This window comes from Bubalus kerabau, chromosome 7 (genome assembly GCF_029407905.1).
Source record: "Bubalus kerabau isolate K-KA32 ecotype Philippines breed swamp buffalo chromosome 7, PCC_UOA_SB_1v2, whole genome shotgun sequence".
NCBI classification, from domain to species: Eukaryota; Metazoa; Chordata; class Mammalia; order Artiodactyla; family Bovidae; genus Bubalus; species Bubalus kerabau.
The window spans coordinates 41,424,192-41,441,331 of NC_073630.1; the positions used below are offsets into that span (position 1 = coordinate 41,424,192).

At 37.9% G+C, this 17,140-nt stretch overlaps 2 protein-coding genes across 5 annotated transcripts in view; one reads left to right on the top strand and one right to left on the bottom strand.

The window, feature by feature from the left end:
* Positions 1 to 376: 376 nt before the first annotated feature.
* DCAF16 (DDB1 and CUL4 associated factor 16) lies at positions 377 to 11,931 on the bottom strand. 4 transcript variants are annotated; one of them, XM_055588121.1, is made up of 3 exons: positions 11,635 to 11,909; positions 11,223 to 11,388; positions 377 to 2,106 (listed from the first exon to the last, which is right to left on the bottom strand). In XM_055588121.1, the coding sequence occupies exon 3, from the start codon at positions 1,484 to 1,486 to the stop codon at positions 836 to 838; it is 651 nt and encodes a 216-aa protein (XP_055444096.1). In that variant the 5' UTR covers positions 1,487 to 2,106; positions 11,223 to 11,388; positions 11,635 to 11,909; the 3' UTR covers positions 377 to 835. The 4 variants fall into 4 exon arrangements, with proteins under 4 accessions (XP_055444096.1, XP_055444095.1, XP_055444097.1 ...); XM_055588120.1 differs by lacking the exon at positions 11,223 to 11,388 and having other exon boundaries at positions 11,794 to 11,931; XM_055588122.1 differs by lacking the exon at positions 11,223 to 11,388 and having other exon boundaries at positions 377 to 2,121; positions 11,794 to 11,925.
* Positions 11,932 to 12,091: 160 nt separating this feature from the next.
* NCAPG (non-SMC condensin I complex subunit G) overlaps positions 12,092 to 17,140 on the top strand; it is a 46,686-nt gene continuing 41,637 nt past the window's right edge. The window contains exons 1-5 of the mRNA XM_055588118.1: positions 12,092 to 12,337; positions 13,463 to 13,669; positions 14,090 to 14,318; positions 16,251 to 16,396; positions 16,679 to 16,763. Of these exons, the coding sequence (XP_055444093.1) occupies positions 12,227 to 12,337; positions 13,463 to 13,669; positions 14,090 to 14,318; positions 16,251 to 16,396; positions 16,679 to 16,763 (778 nt within the window). The 5' untranslated portion in view covers positions 12,092 to 12,226. The remainder of the gene's footprint in view (positions 12,338 to 13,462; positions 13,670 to 14,089; positions 14,319 to 16,250; positions 16,397 to 16,678; positions 16,764 to 17,140) is intronic.

Here is a 17,140-nt window from a genome sequence, read left to right on the forward strand (position 1 = left end):
GGACTATCAATATAAAACTGGGAGGTAAATCCATAGTCCTACCATTTTCTTTTGTCCAGTTATTCTATTTAATTCAAGAACCTCTCTGAAAATGAGTATTAGAGAAAAGTAGAAGGCAACGGCACCCCACTCCAGTACTCTTGCCTGGAAAATCCCATGGACGGAGGAGCCTGGTGGGCTGCAGTCCATGGGGTCGCTAAGAGTCGGACACGACTAAGCGACTTCACTTTCACTTTTCACGCATTGGAGAAGGAGATGGCAACCCACTCCAGTGTTCTTGCCTGGAGAACCCCAGAGACGGGGGAGCCTGGTGGGCTACCGTCTATGGGGTCACACAGAGTCGGACACGACTGAAGCGACTTAGCTTAGAGAAAAGTATGCTCAGAAAGGTGTTATTAGCAGTAGCTAATTTACCAGTTTCCACAATGGCTATTCTGAAGGCTGGATAACCAATGGGATACTGGCCTACTTTTCCTTCCCATTAATAATTAGGTATCTAGTTAAGTCCATTAGACAAGCAGAGTAAATTGTGGGGAGAACTGAGTGTGGAGAATAGTCAACTTATTTTTTTTTGTAAAAAGGTCCCTTTTAACCAATTCTCTATTGAAGTTCTCATCTCATCCACAGGGTCTTTCAAAGGGAATGCTTGAACTGCACATCTTCTGTAGTTGAGTTACAGGACTCTTGGGGTATGTATTTAGTACTGGATGGTACTTTGGCTTCTGAAGACAGGGCATAGTTTGAGAAGACATTTGTTTCTCAACTGTGGGCTGTGTTAACTGTGTTCCTTTCTCATCTGGGAACATGAGATGAGAATGAATGGTGGGTGGGTTTTTTATAGTGATGCAGTTAGGAGTTTGTTAACTGCCTTTTGGAAGTCAGTGTAGGAATAAGTAGTGTTGATGGGTTCAGTGCGGGTTGTTTCCTTAACTGTTTTAGTTAACCAGCCACAGCAACAACCAGAAACACAGGAATTAGGAATCTGTTTTAGGTATTCAGGTATGGGGGTGGCTCTACTCAATGTTCGACTTAACTGTTTGGTGGCAAACTGCAGCGCTCCATTTAGAGTGGCATGGTCTCTAGAAAGCCGGCTGGGACTTATAAGGGGCTTTTGAAAAGGTGGTACTCCACAAGAAGCCAGAGGAGGCCATTCAGGAATTGGTTCCAGTTTGGGTACACAATGGGAGCAATGAGAGAGTCTCAGACCTATCTCTCGAAGTATATGGACTGGTGTGCTAGCATCCAGGAGTTTAGCATGATATAACCAGGAATTAGGATTTAAAGGTTTCCAAGTTGTAGAATATTTTAAAAGGCACTTAACCTGCCAGGCAAGACTCTCAAGAGGTGTTAGGTTGGGCACCACAGGGTCCTCTTCTTCAGAGGAATCCCACTCTTCCCCAGAACTCTCATTTAGGTAGTTAGTGTTTTCTTCTTCCTCACTTTCTGATTCTGATAAGGGATCAGGAGAGGGATTTCTAGGACCCATTAAAATAGACCAACAGTATAGGAAAAAAGGTACCAGAAAAAGGTAACAATCTAAGCCAGCAAAACACTGACACTGGCAAATAAAGCAAAAGATGAGAAATTGTTTCAATAAGATTCACTTGTTTCTCAGTCTGTTATACACACATAGTATGCCTCTGGCTTGCGACACTGTACAGTTCTTCAAGATTATGTTGTATATTCTTCACTTACAAAGAAGACAGCTCAGTTCTCAGCACCAGTTCAGTGTGTAAAAGTTAGTCACTTACCAGTGGCACAGGTCAGAGTCTCTCCTTCAAATCCTGGCTACTGAAGAAAAGAAGAGGTCATCCTATAGACAAGCTGATTTGCTTAGCATGGTCTCAACTGGTTGCGATTTCATGAAGAGACACTTTGTGTACTCTTTTTTGTTGGCAGAGATATTGTATCTATTTGGTAATGAAAAGAAACTCAGTGATTGCCTTCTTTGTCAGCTGGTGCAGTAACTTTTGTGCAGGGGGATGGTGGGATGAGTTGCCAAGGATCTGTCTGGTGTGCAATGATCCGATGTTTTCCATAGATGGTGCAAATGCCCTTGGAAACTGGCGACTTAGTTGCTGGACCATCTGCAAAGGTAGCCTTAACCTGTGAATGAGAAGACTCCAGACATGATATTAAAGCTTGAAAGCACTGGGTAACATTATTATCCATCTAATTTCATAGAGTATCCAAGCACACTGATGCTAAGCAAGAAGCCTTACTGCCTTTCCCATCTTCAGCACATAAACTTAGGCAGATTCTCCAACTGGGACTGGCTCCTACCATGACAAAATTGGGAAGGAGAGCCTGGGGTCACTTTAATCCTTTGTTGGTACATGCCTGGACTAGTTTGTTTTTTACTATGCAGTTCTAGATGGAAAAGCCTGGTAGGCTACAGTCCATGGGGTCGCAAAGAGTCTGGACACGACTGAGCGACTTCACCTGTTCACCTAGACCAGATAATTATCTACCAAAGCAGATTGCTTATGCTCCGAACTCCAAATAGGGAGCTGTAAAAGGTACCTTTTTATCTTTAGAGGTGCTTCTTGGCATTAATTTTAGGAGATCTGTCCCCATTGTAGTTTCTAGATGTTAGAACTCTTGCTGGGACTCAGAGGTTGTGGTCCTATGACTACTCTACAGATCATGGCAGGTATAAATTTTAATAATAGCAGGAATTACAATGACTATAAACAGCTTAAATTCATAATTAAAAGACAGACACTCAGAATGAATTAACAAAACAAAATAAGATTCAGTAACATACTTTAAAGCAAAAAGACCCAAAAAGGTCAAAACCAGAAATATGAAAAAAGATGTTATCAGGTAACTGGACCAGAATAAAGCTCAGATAGCAATCTTAATACCCAATAAAAAATATTTCAAACCAGAAAATATAAGGAACAAAGATGGATGTTATAATACAGGTAAAAGTGAAAGAATAAAAGTGATATACTCATAATAAATGTCTATGAACCTAAAAGCACATCCTTAAAGTTTCTCAGGTAACGACTAATAGAACTGAGGGGGGAATATAAACAGAGATATAAGCATTCTGAAACAGTTAAAAATATTAATATGCTCTAGGAACTATAAAACACAAACACAGAAATATTTCATGCATTAAATTATAAAGCATAACTAGATTCCAAAGGGTCAATTTCATTTAAATTGTCTGACCATAGTGCAATAAAAGTAGCTGTTAAAAGTAATTATTGGTTAGGAAACTAAATAACTCATGGATTAGTAAAATGGATATCATAAAATATATTAAATATAAGATTGAATGGTAATATAACCATACAAGGCAAAATTTGTGGGTCATGGCTGAACCAGTACCTAGAAGAAATTCATAGCTTTGAATACACTTGTGAGGAAATAAGGAAGTTTAAATACCCACAAGTTAGGCATTCAAGATAACAGAAAAAAGTAACAGCAAAATAAGCAGAAAAGAAATAATAAAGGCAGAAATTAAATAGTGTATAACAGAAAAATAGATTAATAAAACTGAAAGACAGTTTTCTGAAACTATGAATAAGAAAAACAAAACTGGTGAGATTTATCAAGAAAGAGATTTATAAAATACTAAAATTCATACAAGAAATAGGTAACTTGAATAAAACAGACCAGTATTAAACAAAGTGAAAAGGTAATAACTGCCTATTAAAAACACCACTCTCATAAGAGAGTTCCATTAAACTTCCAAGAAAATTAATACATATTTTATATTAACTGTTACAGAAAAAAGCAAAAAAGCATAAAACTGATTAGCTTCTTTCATGAGGATAATAAAACATTAATTAAATCTAGAGATGAAGCATATAAGAAAGATACAGGCTCATTTTACTTGCAAAAATTTCAGATACTACCTAACGAAATGTAATAGTGTAATAAAGAAAAAAAGAATGTCATAATCATGTAGAGCTTGAAAGCAAGAACATCTCAGTTTCATAAATTTATAAATATAAATCACTATAGTAATAAAACAGAAAAAATGAGATAATTTTATCAATTGTGGAAATTTAACTCTTCTTAGTTTTTGATCAACGCCTATTTATGACTTAAAAAAACAAAACACTTTTACCAGATTGGAAGAGAAAGCTACTTTCTCATCATGGTAAAACTTATCTACCAAAAACTTTCAGCAAATATTATCCTAAATGAGAAATTTAGATATATTCTCTTTAAAAATGAATCACATAAGGGTGATCCTGATGACTGATACTGTGTAACAAAGTACCAAAGTCCTGCTGCTACTGCTAAGTCGCTTCAGTTGCGTCCGACTCTTGTGCGACCCCAGAGACAGCAGCCCACCCGTCCCTGTGATTCTCCAGGCAAGAACACTAGAGTGGGTTGCCATTTCCTTCTCCAATGCATGAAAGTGAAAAGTGAAAGTGAAGTCGTGCAGTCGTGTCCGACTCTTAGCGACCCCATGGACTGCAGCCTACCAGGCTCCTCCATCCATGGGATTTTCCAGGCAGGAAGTCCTAGTCAACATTATTATTATTTTTTAAAAAGGGTGAGAACTGTAAAGAGATAAAACTACTATTTTACAGATGATATGGTCATCCAAATTAAAAAAAAAACCCTAAGATATAAACTATTAGAGCTACCAAAAAAGCTCAGCAAGGTTCCTGAATCTCTTTTCTAATTCACAGATTAACCTATGAATATTCATTAATTTGTTTATATAGCACTTACTCTTTGCCAAATACTATTCTAGGAATTTGGAGAAGGCAATGGCACCCCACTCCAGTACTCTTGCCTGGAGAATCCCAGGGACGGGGGAGCCTGGTGGGCTGCTGTCTATGGGGTCGCAGAGAGTCGGACACGACTGAAGCGACTTAGCAGCAGCAGCAGCATTCTAGGAATTGCACAAATACTACTCACTGAAATTCTAACAATCCTGTAAGATAGGTACTTTTATTGTCCCCATTTTATACATGAGGTTTAAGCTACTTGTCCAGTGTTCTATATCTACAAAATGATAGGACTTGACCACAGGCACTCTTAACTTCTATACCAGCAATACGGACCATAAAATATATTACATAAACACTTTCACAATAAAGAAAAAAAAAAAAAACCTCAGACCAAACCTATGAAGGATTTAAGAACTAATCAATAATATGCAAGACCTCTACAAAGAAGACTGTAAAATTCTAATCAAGGACACAGATAATTTAAAATAAACAGACATTCCATGCTCTTGGATGGAACAAATGAATACTATAAAGATAACTTTTTTCCAAATTAATTCATGCAATCCTCATATGTTAAGAATAAAATTCCATATATAGATACATCAACTATTTAAACAGAAGAGTAAAGGAGGTTCTTGGCTTACAGGATATTAACACATATTAGAGAAGCTGCAGAAATTAAAATAAGGTAGAGTTAGTATAAGAACAGGGCTTCTCTGGTGGAGTATAAGAACAAATAGTCCAATGGAACAAAGCTCAGAAATAGAGCCACATAAAATTTTAGAATGTAATATAAAGTTAGCACATAAATCAAGGGGGGATGAATCCATCTAGCACATAATATTGGTAAATCTGGCTCATATGAAGAAAAATAAAAGTTACTTATATAATGCCACATACAAAAGAGGACTCATGAGAGATTAAAGATCTAAGTGAGAAGTATAAGACTATATATTCACTAGAATATAATGCAGGAGAATATCTTTGTGATTTAGGAGCAGAGGACTTCTTAAAAAAAAAAAACAAACCATAAAGCACAAGAGAAACTATGATGAGTTCAATCACATCAAAATTAATCCTTTTTGGACTGAAGTAAAGACATCAAGAAAGAAGTTAATTACAAATCAACAACAAAGGTAGCAATCTCAATAAAGAAATGGGCAAAGGACAAAAACACCCAGTTTACAGAAGAAAAAATCCACAGGCCATTAACTCTATGTGAGTAAAGAGATATCACATTATTCTATTATTTTGGTAAAAATTAGGAAGATAGATAAGGCCAGGTGTTAGTGAGGGGACTGAAGGAATTCCTTTAGAAACCAGCACTATTGGTGGGATTATAGACTGGACTGAAGACTCTTGAGAGTCCCTTGGACTGCAAGGAGATCCAACCAGTCCATTCTGAAGGAGATCAGCCCTGGGATTTCTTTGGAAGGAATGATGCTAAAGCTGAAACTCCAGTACTTTGGCCACCTTATGCGAAGAGTTGACTCATTGGAAAAGACTCTGATGCTGGGAGGGATTGGGGGCAGGAGGAGAAGGGGATGACAGAGGATGAGATGGCTGGATGGCATCACTGACTTGATGGACGTGAGTCTGAGTGAACTCCAGGAGTTGGTGATGGACAGGGAGGCCTGGCGTGCTGCGATTCATAGGGTCGCAAAGAGTCGGACATGTCTGAGCAACTGAACTGAACTGAACCTTTCTGAAGAGCAATCTGGCAGCACTACTTAGCTAGACTATCTGCACATCTCAGGATCCAGCAATTCTACTCTTGGGTTTATATAACAGAGAAAATCTCCAGAAAACCAACATATATTCTGAAGCTTCACCTTTGATGGTAAAGAATTAGAAGCATTCAAAGTTTCCATCCCTAGAGGAATGGATAGGTAACATGTGATGAAAGCACATTAGAAGTATACATAGCAACACAGATGCACTAAAAGCATAGGTTAAATTGCAGAGTTGGCCATGACTTAGCAACTGAACAACAACAAATGAAATAAGCAAAACCAAAGTATCAACATTCCACTTATGCCATTCTGTAAGAATGATTTTCAAAATGAAAGTCTGTAACATCTCTAGGGTCTAGAGGTGATAAGGGCTGGCTTTGTGTCAGTAATGTTCATCTAAAGAACATTTCTCTGGGACTTCCTGGTAGTTCAGTGGTAAAGATGCCATGCTCCCAACGCAGGGGACACAGGTTAGATATCTGCTCTGGGAACTAAGATTCCACATGCTGTGCAGCATGGCCAAATAAAATAAGAGAATATTTCTCTGGCTTCTACTCATTCTTTTTTATCTAATTTAGTTCTCAGCAGTGGCACATATTAGGGGCTTAGCAAGTTTTTAAAAAAAAATTAATGAGAGAATGGTAGAGCCTGTTATAAGTTAACTACACAAGCATGTTTTACTTTCATTTTAGGGAGACAAAAATATGAAAATTTTAATATACATGTATGAGAAAGATATATAGACATATGAAATAATATTTAAAAACAGGATCAACAAAGATACTATTAAAGCCATACAAAGGGAATTGCTTGTAACTTAAACTTCATTTTTAAGAATACTTTAAAAAGTTTATATTACCTACTTCAATCTGAAAACAAAAAAATTATAAATGTATTGTAAGTATTTTATTGAGATAGGTTTTAGCTTTTAATTCTTCTGTCCTCATAGTTTTACTATTTTCATTCAACCAGATTCCATCTGCAAGACTATTAATTGGCTATACTTTAGTTATTGTGCTATTCAAAGCATTAAAAGGCTCATTCTACTGTAGCAGAAATAAGACAAAGTTTCTTGAAGGCATCTATAAATTCTAGAGTGAACCCATCCTGTTAACCTCTTACATTCCACAGGCACTAGAGTGTGTTAGTTGCTCAGTCGTATCCGACTCTCTGCAACCCGCATGGACTGTAGCCTGCCAGGCTCCTCTGTCCATGGGATTTTCCAGGCAAGAATACTGGAGTAGGTTGCCATTTCCTTCTCCAGGGGATGTTCCCAACTCAGGGATCAAACCCAGGTCTCCTGTATTGCAGGCAGATTCTTTACTGTCTCAGCCATTGCAGAAGCAGTTATAGGCATATCAAAACTGAATTACTGGGAAATCTCATGGACAGAGAGCCAGGCAGGCTACACTCCATGGGGTCGCAGAGTTGGACACGACTTAGCAACAACATGTATATGTATATGATGATAAAGTAACTGAACAAAAAACATAAAAACTGAATTAATCACTCTATATACTCCCATGTAAAATTTACCTTAAGAATGGTTTTTCTGTAATTTCAGAAATAGCCTTACTATACAAATTCTTTAGTTTGCTTAGTTTAATTGCTACAATTTCTTTTCCCCAATAGCATTAAAAGTCAAGACACAAATAAGCGAAAGGCAGTGAGTTTAACATAGCATCTTTTTAAAAATAAAGCCAGTTTTATTGAGGTATGATTGACAAATTGTATATATTTAACATGTACATGGTATCCTGAGATATGTATTCACCGTGAAATGATTACCACAATCAAGCTAATGAACATATTCATCACCTCACAGGTTTGTTTTATTTTTGCATGTGATGTGATGAGAACACTTAGAATCTACTCTCAGTATTTCAAGTATACATAATTAACTATCATCACCACAACATACATTAGGTCCCAGAGTTTGTATGCTTTGGCATCTTCCTATTTCCTTTACCCGCTGCTGCTGCTGCTGCTAAGTCGCTTCAGTCGTGTCCGACTCTGTGCGACCCCATAGACGGCAGCCCACCAGGCTCCCGCATCCCTGGGATTCTCCAGGCAAGAACACTGGAGTGGGTTGCCATTTCCTTCTCCAAAGCCTGAAAGTGAAAAGTGATAGTGAAGTTGCTCAGTGGTGTCCGACTCTTAGCGACCCCATGGACTGCAGCCTACCAGGCTCCTCCATCCATGGGATTTTCTAGGCAAGAGTACTGGAGTGGGGTGCCATTGCCTTTACCTGCTAGCCACTGATAACTCCCTTTCTACTCTGTTACTGTGAGTTCAACTTTTTGAGATTTCACATGTAAATAGGATCATACAGGATTTGTCTGTTTGGTTTATTTCATATGGCAGAATGTCCTCCAGGTTGACCCATGTTGCTGTAAATTGTAGAATTTCTTTTTTTTTAAAGATTGAATCATGTCTGTATATAAATGTTACATCTTCTTTATCCATTTACTCATTGATGGATACTTATTTCCACATCTTGGCTACTGTGAATAATGCTGCAATAAACATGAGAATGCAGATACATCTTTGAAATAGTACTTTTATTTCCTTTGGATATATACCAAGAAGGGGGATTCCTGGATCATATGACAGTTCTATTTTTACTTTTTTGAGGGACTTTCATATTGCTGCCCACCAACATGTATCAGTGTCCCTTTTTCTGTACATCCTCATCAACACTTGTTATCTTTAGACTTTTTAATAGTCATTCTGACAGATGTGAAGTGATACTTTACTGTGGTTTTCATTTGCATTTCCCTGATGATTCATGATGTTGACCACCTTTTCATATAGTGGCTGGCCATTTGCATGTGTTCTTTGGAAAATTTGTCTATTCAGGTCCTTTGCTCATTTTTAATTAGGTTATTATTATTAATTCACTATTGAATTGTATGAGTCTTATATGTTTTTTCTATTAACTCCTTATGGGATATATGGTTTGCAACTATCTTCTACCATTCCAAAACTGACATTTTTGTAATCCAGTATCTTTTTAAAAAAAGTTTTCAGATTATGTTAAAAAAATACTGAACAAAGACATATTATTAAACCTCACCTCCACGGAGCTAATCAAGATAGTTAGGCTGACCTCTGGTGGCCAATGCCTCACCAGTAACTGATAAAATGGTATGAATCTGTGATGAGATAATCCAATAAAATATGGTAAAGGAAATAACAGAATTGCACAGTTAAAAAAGCAACAAAGGTAGCAGACACCCAAAGCATAAGGAAGCATGAGCAATAAAAGGCTCCAAAGTAAGAAAAATGCCTCCAAATATTAGTTTGTTCAAACTTTTAGTTCACGAATTGATTTTAGATGAAAAACAAATGGTAAGTTCAGTGGTTCCCAAAGTAAGAATGGTTCTACACTAATACTGCAGCCACTAGCTCCATTTAGCATTTGAAATGTGGCTAGTGTAAAATAATTCTCAATTTATGTTGAACACATGTTGAAATGCTATTTTGGATATACTTGGTTAAAAAAAATAGTGCTCTTTCTACGTTTCTTTCACCACAGCTATCTAGATATTCTACATTTTAATCTACAGTGAGATTATAATTGTTATCAAGCATATTCCATGTACTCTTAAACCTCTATGATTTTCCTCAGCTGATTAACCTAAAGTACCCACACATCTTGCCTTTTCAGAAATTAGACATTTTGATAATTTTGAAATTATGGGGACTCCAACTGCTACCATATTTATTATTTTAACTAGCATTTGAATACCTAAAATATTTCAGGAATTAGGACTATGAAGCAAGGGAATGGATGAACAAATTATGGCATACTCAAACAACAGACTATTAGAGAAACCTATCTGTACCTCAGTTTCCTCTTCTTAAAAAGCAGAAAGTAGTTTCAAGGGTTGTATCTGAGGATTAAATGAAGTAAAGTGCTTAAAACAGTGTCTTGGCATAAAAGGTAATGAAATAAAATACAATTTCATGGCAAGAAAAGAAAAATTAAAACGTAAAATTTTTCTCCATTTGGGCCTCTTTCCTCCCCTTTAGTGTGTGTTGTGTAGCTGCACTAATCAGAACTCCTAGAAGATAACCATCCTTCTCAATCTTGTAAGGGGTCTCGTATGACCTACTACTCTCTTCACACCCATAGATCTGGATTGTGTAAACTGTCAATAATGTGCTGACAGTCACCCTTCGTCTCCAAAACATATATAATCGTGTTTAAGACCTCTATAGGGCAGAACAGTCCTTAGAGCTTCTTGAAAGACTATCTCATGGGTTATAATCCTCAGGTTGCCTTAAGTAAAATTTTCCTTTTCCTTCCTAGATCAATCACTGATTACTTTTTCCTAGACAAAGGGTCCATAAGGTGTTCAGTTACTGTTATGAAAGTATCAATATGAATAAACTTCAAAAATAACAGTTATGGGAAAAAGCAGGTTCCATATGATTATTCATATAACGTTAGAACATGAAAACAATACAGTATACTTATTCATAGATTTATTCATATGTCATTAACACACAAAAGTTAACAGTAAATTAAGAAAATCTCCACCCCCCCCCCCCCCCCAAAAAAAGAAGTAAGTCCATTACTGCTGGGGAGGGAAGATAGTTCGATAGGAAAAAGGCGTACATGAAGCACTGTAATCTAATTCTTTAGTTGGCTGTAGTATGGAGATGTTGATTTCTACCTGAAATAATTCCATTAAAAAAAATTCGGAAGGCAATTTATCTTAATCTCTATACCCTTTTCCAATCTGTGTTTTCCTTTGTTGAAAACACTGCCCTTAGGTACCTTTGTGGGGTTTCCCTGGTGGCTCAGTGGCTCCCTCCTGCCAAAGCAGGAGATGCGGGTTAGATCCCAGGGTGGGGAAGATCCCGTGGAGGAGGAAATGGCAACCCACTCCAGTATTCTTGCCTGGGAAATCCCACGGACAGAGCAGCCTGACGGGCTACAGTCCCTGGGATCGCAAAGAGTTGGACACGACTTAGCGACTAATCAACATGCACGTTTGTAAACCAGGCCTTCAAAGCCCGTACATCTACATCAAGCTGTATCTAAATTAACTAGTGCCTCTCTTCCCCAACTGCCTCCCACATTTGCAGACTCGCCACCAGCAATTTCACTGTGGGGAGAGGTTTAAGTAATCAGATGTGGGCATTGACCATTAGGACAACCGCTCAGAATTAAAAAGCGGCTCGCCTACATTAGACGACCTCGGAACATCTCCCTTCTCAGTAGAAGCCGGTGCGCTGCGCAGCACTCCCAGGCGCCCCAGCCTTCCCTCCTCCACGTATCTCCAAACGAACTCCTCCCCTTTAGGGGGAGCAGGGATCCTTCCCCTAGGCAGAGTCCCTGTTCTCACCCATGGAGGATTCTTTCTTCTTCCTCGCCTCACCCCCAGCCGCAAGACCCGATTAGGCCTAGCGCCACCAGCTCGGCTCCAATAGTCGAATCTCCACAGGGTTCGCACTCCCAGCGGATATCTCTTCCGGGGTAGCCAACGACCTTTTCTCTAGAAACGCCAAGTCCCCCCTATTAAAACGGCTTAAAAGACCCTCAGCGCATGCGCTCAAGCCGCGATGTTGAAGGCGGTGGATTAATCTCTTCCAGCTCTCGCCGCTCTACGCACTCGCGGTAGTCTCGCGGTATTTCCTTCTCCCGCGGGAGTTGTTTAAACGCTTTGGCGGTAACCACGCCCTCGACTGTCTGCCTCCCAGTGGAGATGCGGACGGTGGTCCGACTGGCCAGCTGTAGGCGAACGTAAACAGGGTTTGTCTCGGCCGGGTACTGGCGCCATGGGGAAGGAGAAGAGACTGCTGCCGATTAAGGAGGCCTTCCAGCTGGCGCAGCAGCCTCACCAGAACCAGGCGAAGCTGGTGGTGGCACTGAACCGCACCTACGGCTCGGTAAGCGCGGCCGCCCGCCGTCCGGAGCCCCCGCCTCTCCCCTCCCCGGCCTCTCTCCCAGGGGCTTCCCGCTACCCTCCCGACTAATCTCACCACGACTCTAGGCTCTTCAACCTTTCAGACCTGGTTCGAAGAGGCATACGGCGTGGACCGTTAATTCTCTGGCGGCGAATCCAAGAGAAATGTTTGCGCACACCGGGGCGACCTAGTGTAGGGCTGCATCCTGGGTCCTGAACGCGGTGGCTCAACGGCTGTTGTCCTTCTGGTCACCGCCCACATCTGATTACTTAAACCTCGCGCCACAATGAAATTGCATCATATCACCAATTAGCAAATTAATTGTTAGCACTAGACTCTTCCTAGTCACGTAAATACTGTTTGCTTCCTTTTGAATGAAGCCTTGAGACGAATAGGACAATGGATTTCGGGAAAATAAATTATCTTGAGGTGCTAGAAAAATTATGTCAGTATAATAGGGCTTGAGGATATGAGACAGGATGTGAAAGTTGTTATCGGAAAGGAATTGCTGTGTAATATTAAGGGTAATGGGCTTCCCCTGTGGCTCAGCGGTAAAGAATACGCCTGCCGTTCAGGAGCCTCAGGAGACGCGGGTTCGATCCCTGAGTCGGGAAGATCCCCTGGAGGAGGGCATGGCATTCTTGCCCTGGTATTCTCCAGTATTCTTGGCTTGGAGAATTCCATGGACAGCGGAACTTGGCAGGCTACAGTCCATAGGGTCGCAAAGAGTCAGACGCAACTGCAGCGACTACTCGCCTACGCACATTAAAGGTAATTTGGTAAAATGCAGACGCTGTTATTGATTTTGGATTTTTCATAAAGAAGCAAATTTTTACTAAACTGGTACAAAGGCATCATATGGAGAATTAAAGAGTGTTGAAAAAAATATCGGAAGAATTCTTTTCACTGTCAAAATTAACGTTGTTTTCTTCCTGGGAGATGTACATTTCTCTAGAGAGAGATTTGTGCAGATTTATTTCGGTGGTTTGGATAAGTGAGAGTTTACTAAATAATGATTTTAGTTTGTGGTAGGGCTGGTGTTTTCAGCGTTTTAGAGTAATGTTGAGAAAAAAGGATTTAATCCATGCAGTTTCTTTTCTCTTTCAGGTGGATGACAAAACAGATTTTCATGAGGAGTTTGTTCATTACCTTAAATATGCTATGGTGGTCTATAAACGAGAACCAGCTGTGGAAAGAGTAATAGAATTTGCCGCAAAGTTTGTTACTTCATTTCACCAATCAGATATGGAAAATGATGAAGAGGAGGAGGAGGATGGTGGCATTTTAAATTATTTGCTTACTTTTCTATTAAAGGTATAGGAAAACTAGAATTTCAGGAGAATAGTATAGAAAATTTTGCTATTTTAAAAGGGCCATAGGAGTTTGTGCATCTTAGGGAATGAAATATCTGATAATTGAGAAATGTAAAGGAAATATTAGAGCTGTCGTTAAGATTAAAATGTGGACTTTTAAAAATAGCTCTGCATTAAATTTTTAATGACCATTCTAAGCCAATTCTTACAAACATTTGTTTTAAATGGGTTCTCTATTTTAGAAGTGAGAGTTCCTACAAAGAGGAATGAATATGCTTTTGTAATTTAGTGAATGTTTTAGACTATATTTTGAGTCTTTGTGGTATGGAATGTGTATTTAGTATGCCTATGGATCAAGGTTTTTTTGCAAGTTGATAATGGTATGTGACTTGGAGTAAATTTTGATTTGTTTCTGTTTTAGTCTCATGAAGCAAACAGCAATGCAGTTAGATTTAGAGCGTGCCAGCTCATAAACAAGCTCTTGGGAAATATGCCAGAAAATGCCCAGATTGATGATGATTTGTTTGATAAAATTAATGAAGCCATGCTTATTAGATTGAAAGATAAAGTTCCAAATGTAAGGATACAGGCAGTTCTTGCTCTTTCACGCCTTCAGGATCCCAAAGATGATGAATGCCCAGTGGTTAATGGTATGTATAGTTCCCTAAATCCTTTTTCAGTTTCGTTGATTTTGTTAAATTCTCAGCAGATGAATTTTCTTATGACATATTATGGAATAGTATAGTTCATATATATGTACACATATATAATATGATTTTGAAACATATATTAAGAAACATCTTAAACTCAAGTAGCCACCATCCAACTTAAAAAAAGAAAGAATATCATCAGTACCTTTGAAGCCTATCTTAGGTCCCACTCCAGTTCTATCACTCTCCCTCTGAATTAATGATTATTTTGAATTTTTGTTTAATTATTCTCTTGCCTTTTGTTTGTTTGAACAGTTATACACGTGTGTGTGTTCTCAGTCACTCAGTAGTGTCTGACTCTTTGCGACCCCATGGACTGTAGCCCACCAGGCACCTCTGTCCATGGGATTTTTCAGGCAGGAATTCTGGAGTGGGTTGTCATTTCCTCCTCCAGGGGATCTCCTGACCCAGGGATCATCTCCTGCGTTGGCAGACAGATTCTTTACTACCACCTGGGAAGCCCAACCACATGTATATACCTCTAAATAATGTTAAGTTTTGTCTATCATTTTGTATGTTTTATGAATCATACTATATATTTCTGTGCTCTCAACATTATTTCTAACATTCATCTGTGTTGATATATTTATTTGCTGACTTATAACATTCTGCTGTATGAGTATAAGACAATTATATTGTTTCTGATATTGATGGACCTTTTAGTTGTTTGCATTTTTTTTCCCTGTTAAAATACAGTGTTGTTGCTATGAACTTTTTATACATGGGTTCTGGTGTACAATTTTTCTGGGATGTATACCTAAGGGTTGACTTGTTGGTATATGTCATGAGCTTTATTGGATAAGGTGCAGGTGTTCTACAAAACAGTTTATCAATTTATATTTCCAATAACTATACAAGTGTTCATTGAGCCCTATCCTTTCCAATGTTTGGTATTGTCATATTTTTAAATTTCTGTTTATCTGGTTATATGTATCATGTCGTTGTTATGCATCTTTTCAAATATTTAGCAACCAATTTTATTTCTTCTGTGTAATGCCTGTTAATGTGTTCTGCTCATTTTTCTATTGACTTATCTTATTAATTGGAGTTCTTTATATATTCTGAGGGGAAACCATTGGGTTATATGGATTGTAGATCTTCCTACTTTAGATGGATTATTTCACTCACTTCACTATGTCTTTTGTTGGAAAAATTCCTAATGTCAAAATTACCAATCTCTTATGGTTTGTACTTTATTTTATTTAAGAAATCTTTCTTTACCTCGGCTTGTAAAGAGAGTTGTATTCCACTTTTTTATGTATGACTAGGCTTCTTTTGGGAACTCTTCTGATTTGTTTTTCTCTTTGTCTCTTACTATCTTTATAATTTTAATAACTTGTGGTAGTTGCTATTTTTTGGTATTAAATGAAGGACATAATAATGTGTAAAATATGTATGTTTAATAGTTAACATATACTTGATGATAAAGCTGAGGAAAATCTAGAGGTAAGTATTTAAATACAGGAAATGAATTTTGTTCGGCAAAACCAGAAGTTCTCTCTTTTTAGGTTCATTAAAGATTAAAACAATGACCTCTTTATAAAAGCCATATTAGTTTAAAATAAACCGCCTTCCAGCTTAGACTTTTTTCTAAATCTTGAGTAGCAAAGACATAATCTGAATGATGGATTTTTCATGATTTTTAGGGTTATTTGTTTTCAGTTTTAGCCTTTATGCCCAGTCCATTGACTGCTTTCTCATTCTGTCCTTTTCAAAGGATGTTGGCAGAAAAGAATCTTCAGCTAAAATTAAATGTGTAAGACTAAAATATAGTAGTTTTATCATTATAAAGATTATGAAATATGGGCTATCTATGACTATGGCTAAATAAATGTTTTGTTGCTGTACTAAAATGTATTACTCTATTTTTAGCATATGCTACTTTGATTGAAAATGATTCAAATCCAGAAGTTAGGCGGGCAGTGTTATCGTGTATTGCGCCATCAGCAAAGACTTTGCCAAAAATTGTTGGGCGCACCAAGGATGTGAAAGAAACTGTCAGAAAGCTGGCTTATCAGGTAAGTAAGTCCAGTGTCTTGTGTAGACCTGTTCTTAAAAAGACAAGAAGCCATATTCTTAAAATACCTTTGAAAAATATTTGGCATGTAAAATTTCTTCAATTGAGATTTTTATGGACAGAGTATAAATAATTTAGGTAGAATCCTATCGCATTATTGTGTTGCCAGGTATTAATTTTTTTGGAGATTGTAGATAATTTTCTTAGGTGAAGGAGATATTACTAGTTATAAAATGCATAAATTATATTGAGTTTAATGGCCATTTTTTGCTGTCTCTTAAAGGTTTTAGCTGAAAAGGTTCACATGAGAGCTCTGTCCATTGCTCAGAGAGTAATGCTCCTTCAACAAGGTCTCAATGACCGATCAGGTAATTTAAACATCTTTATACATAAAACTTTAGTAGATTTTGAAGTCAAACTAAAAGGTTTAGGAAAGAGTGTCCTATTAATAAATTAGATCAGGTAAATCTATCATTTCCACAGCCTGTCCAAGTTTATCTCGGTGTATTGTATAGAAGACATTTTTCAAGATCTTGGTTCTTAGAAGTAGCTCAGTTTGTTTTTTTCTGTGTTTGGTGTATGGAGAAACTAGAGTTTAAGGCTGTAAAAATAACCTACGTCAGCAGTAGGGCAGAATCTCTTTTTCAGCCCTCTCTCTTTAAAAAAAAAATGCTATCTTATCCCTTTTGTGTATATCCTGCTATGAATGTGTTCTGTACATCTAAAACAAGTAGAAATGGTCAGA

Bases quoted from the DNA above. Each gene is read 5' to 3' on its own strand.
- DCAF16 (XM_055588120.1), bottom strand. From the start codon at position 1,486: ATGGGTCCTAGAAATCCCTCTCCTGATCCCTTATCAGAATCAGAAAGT.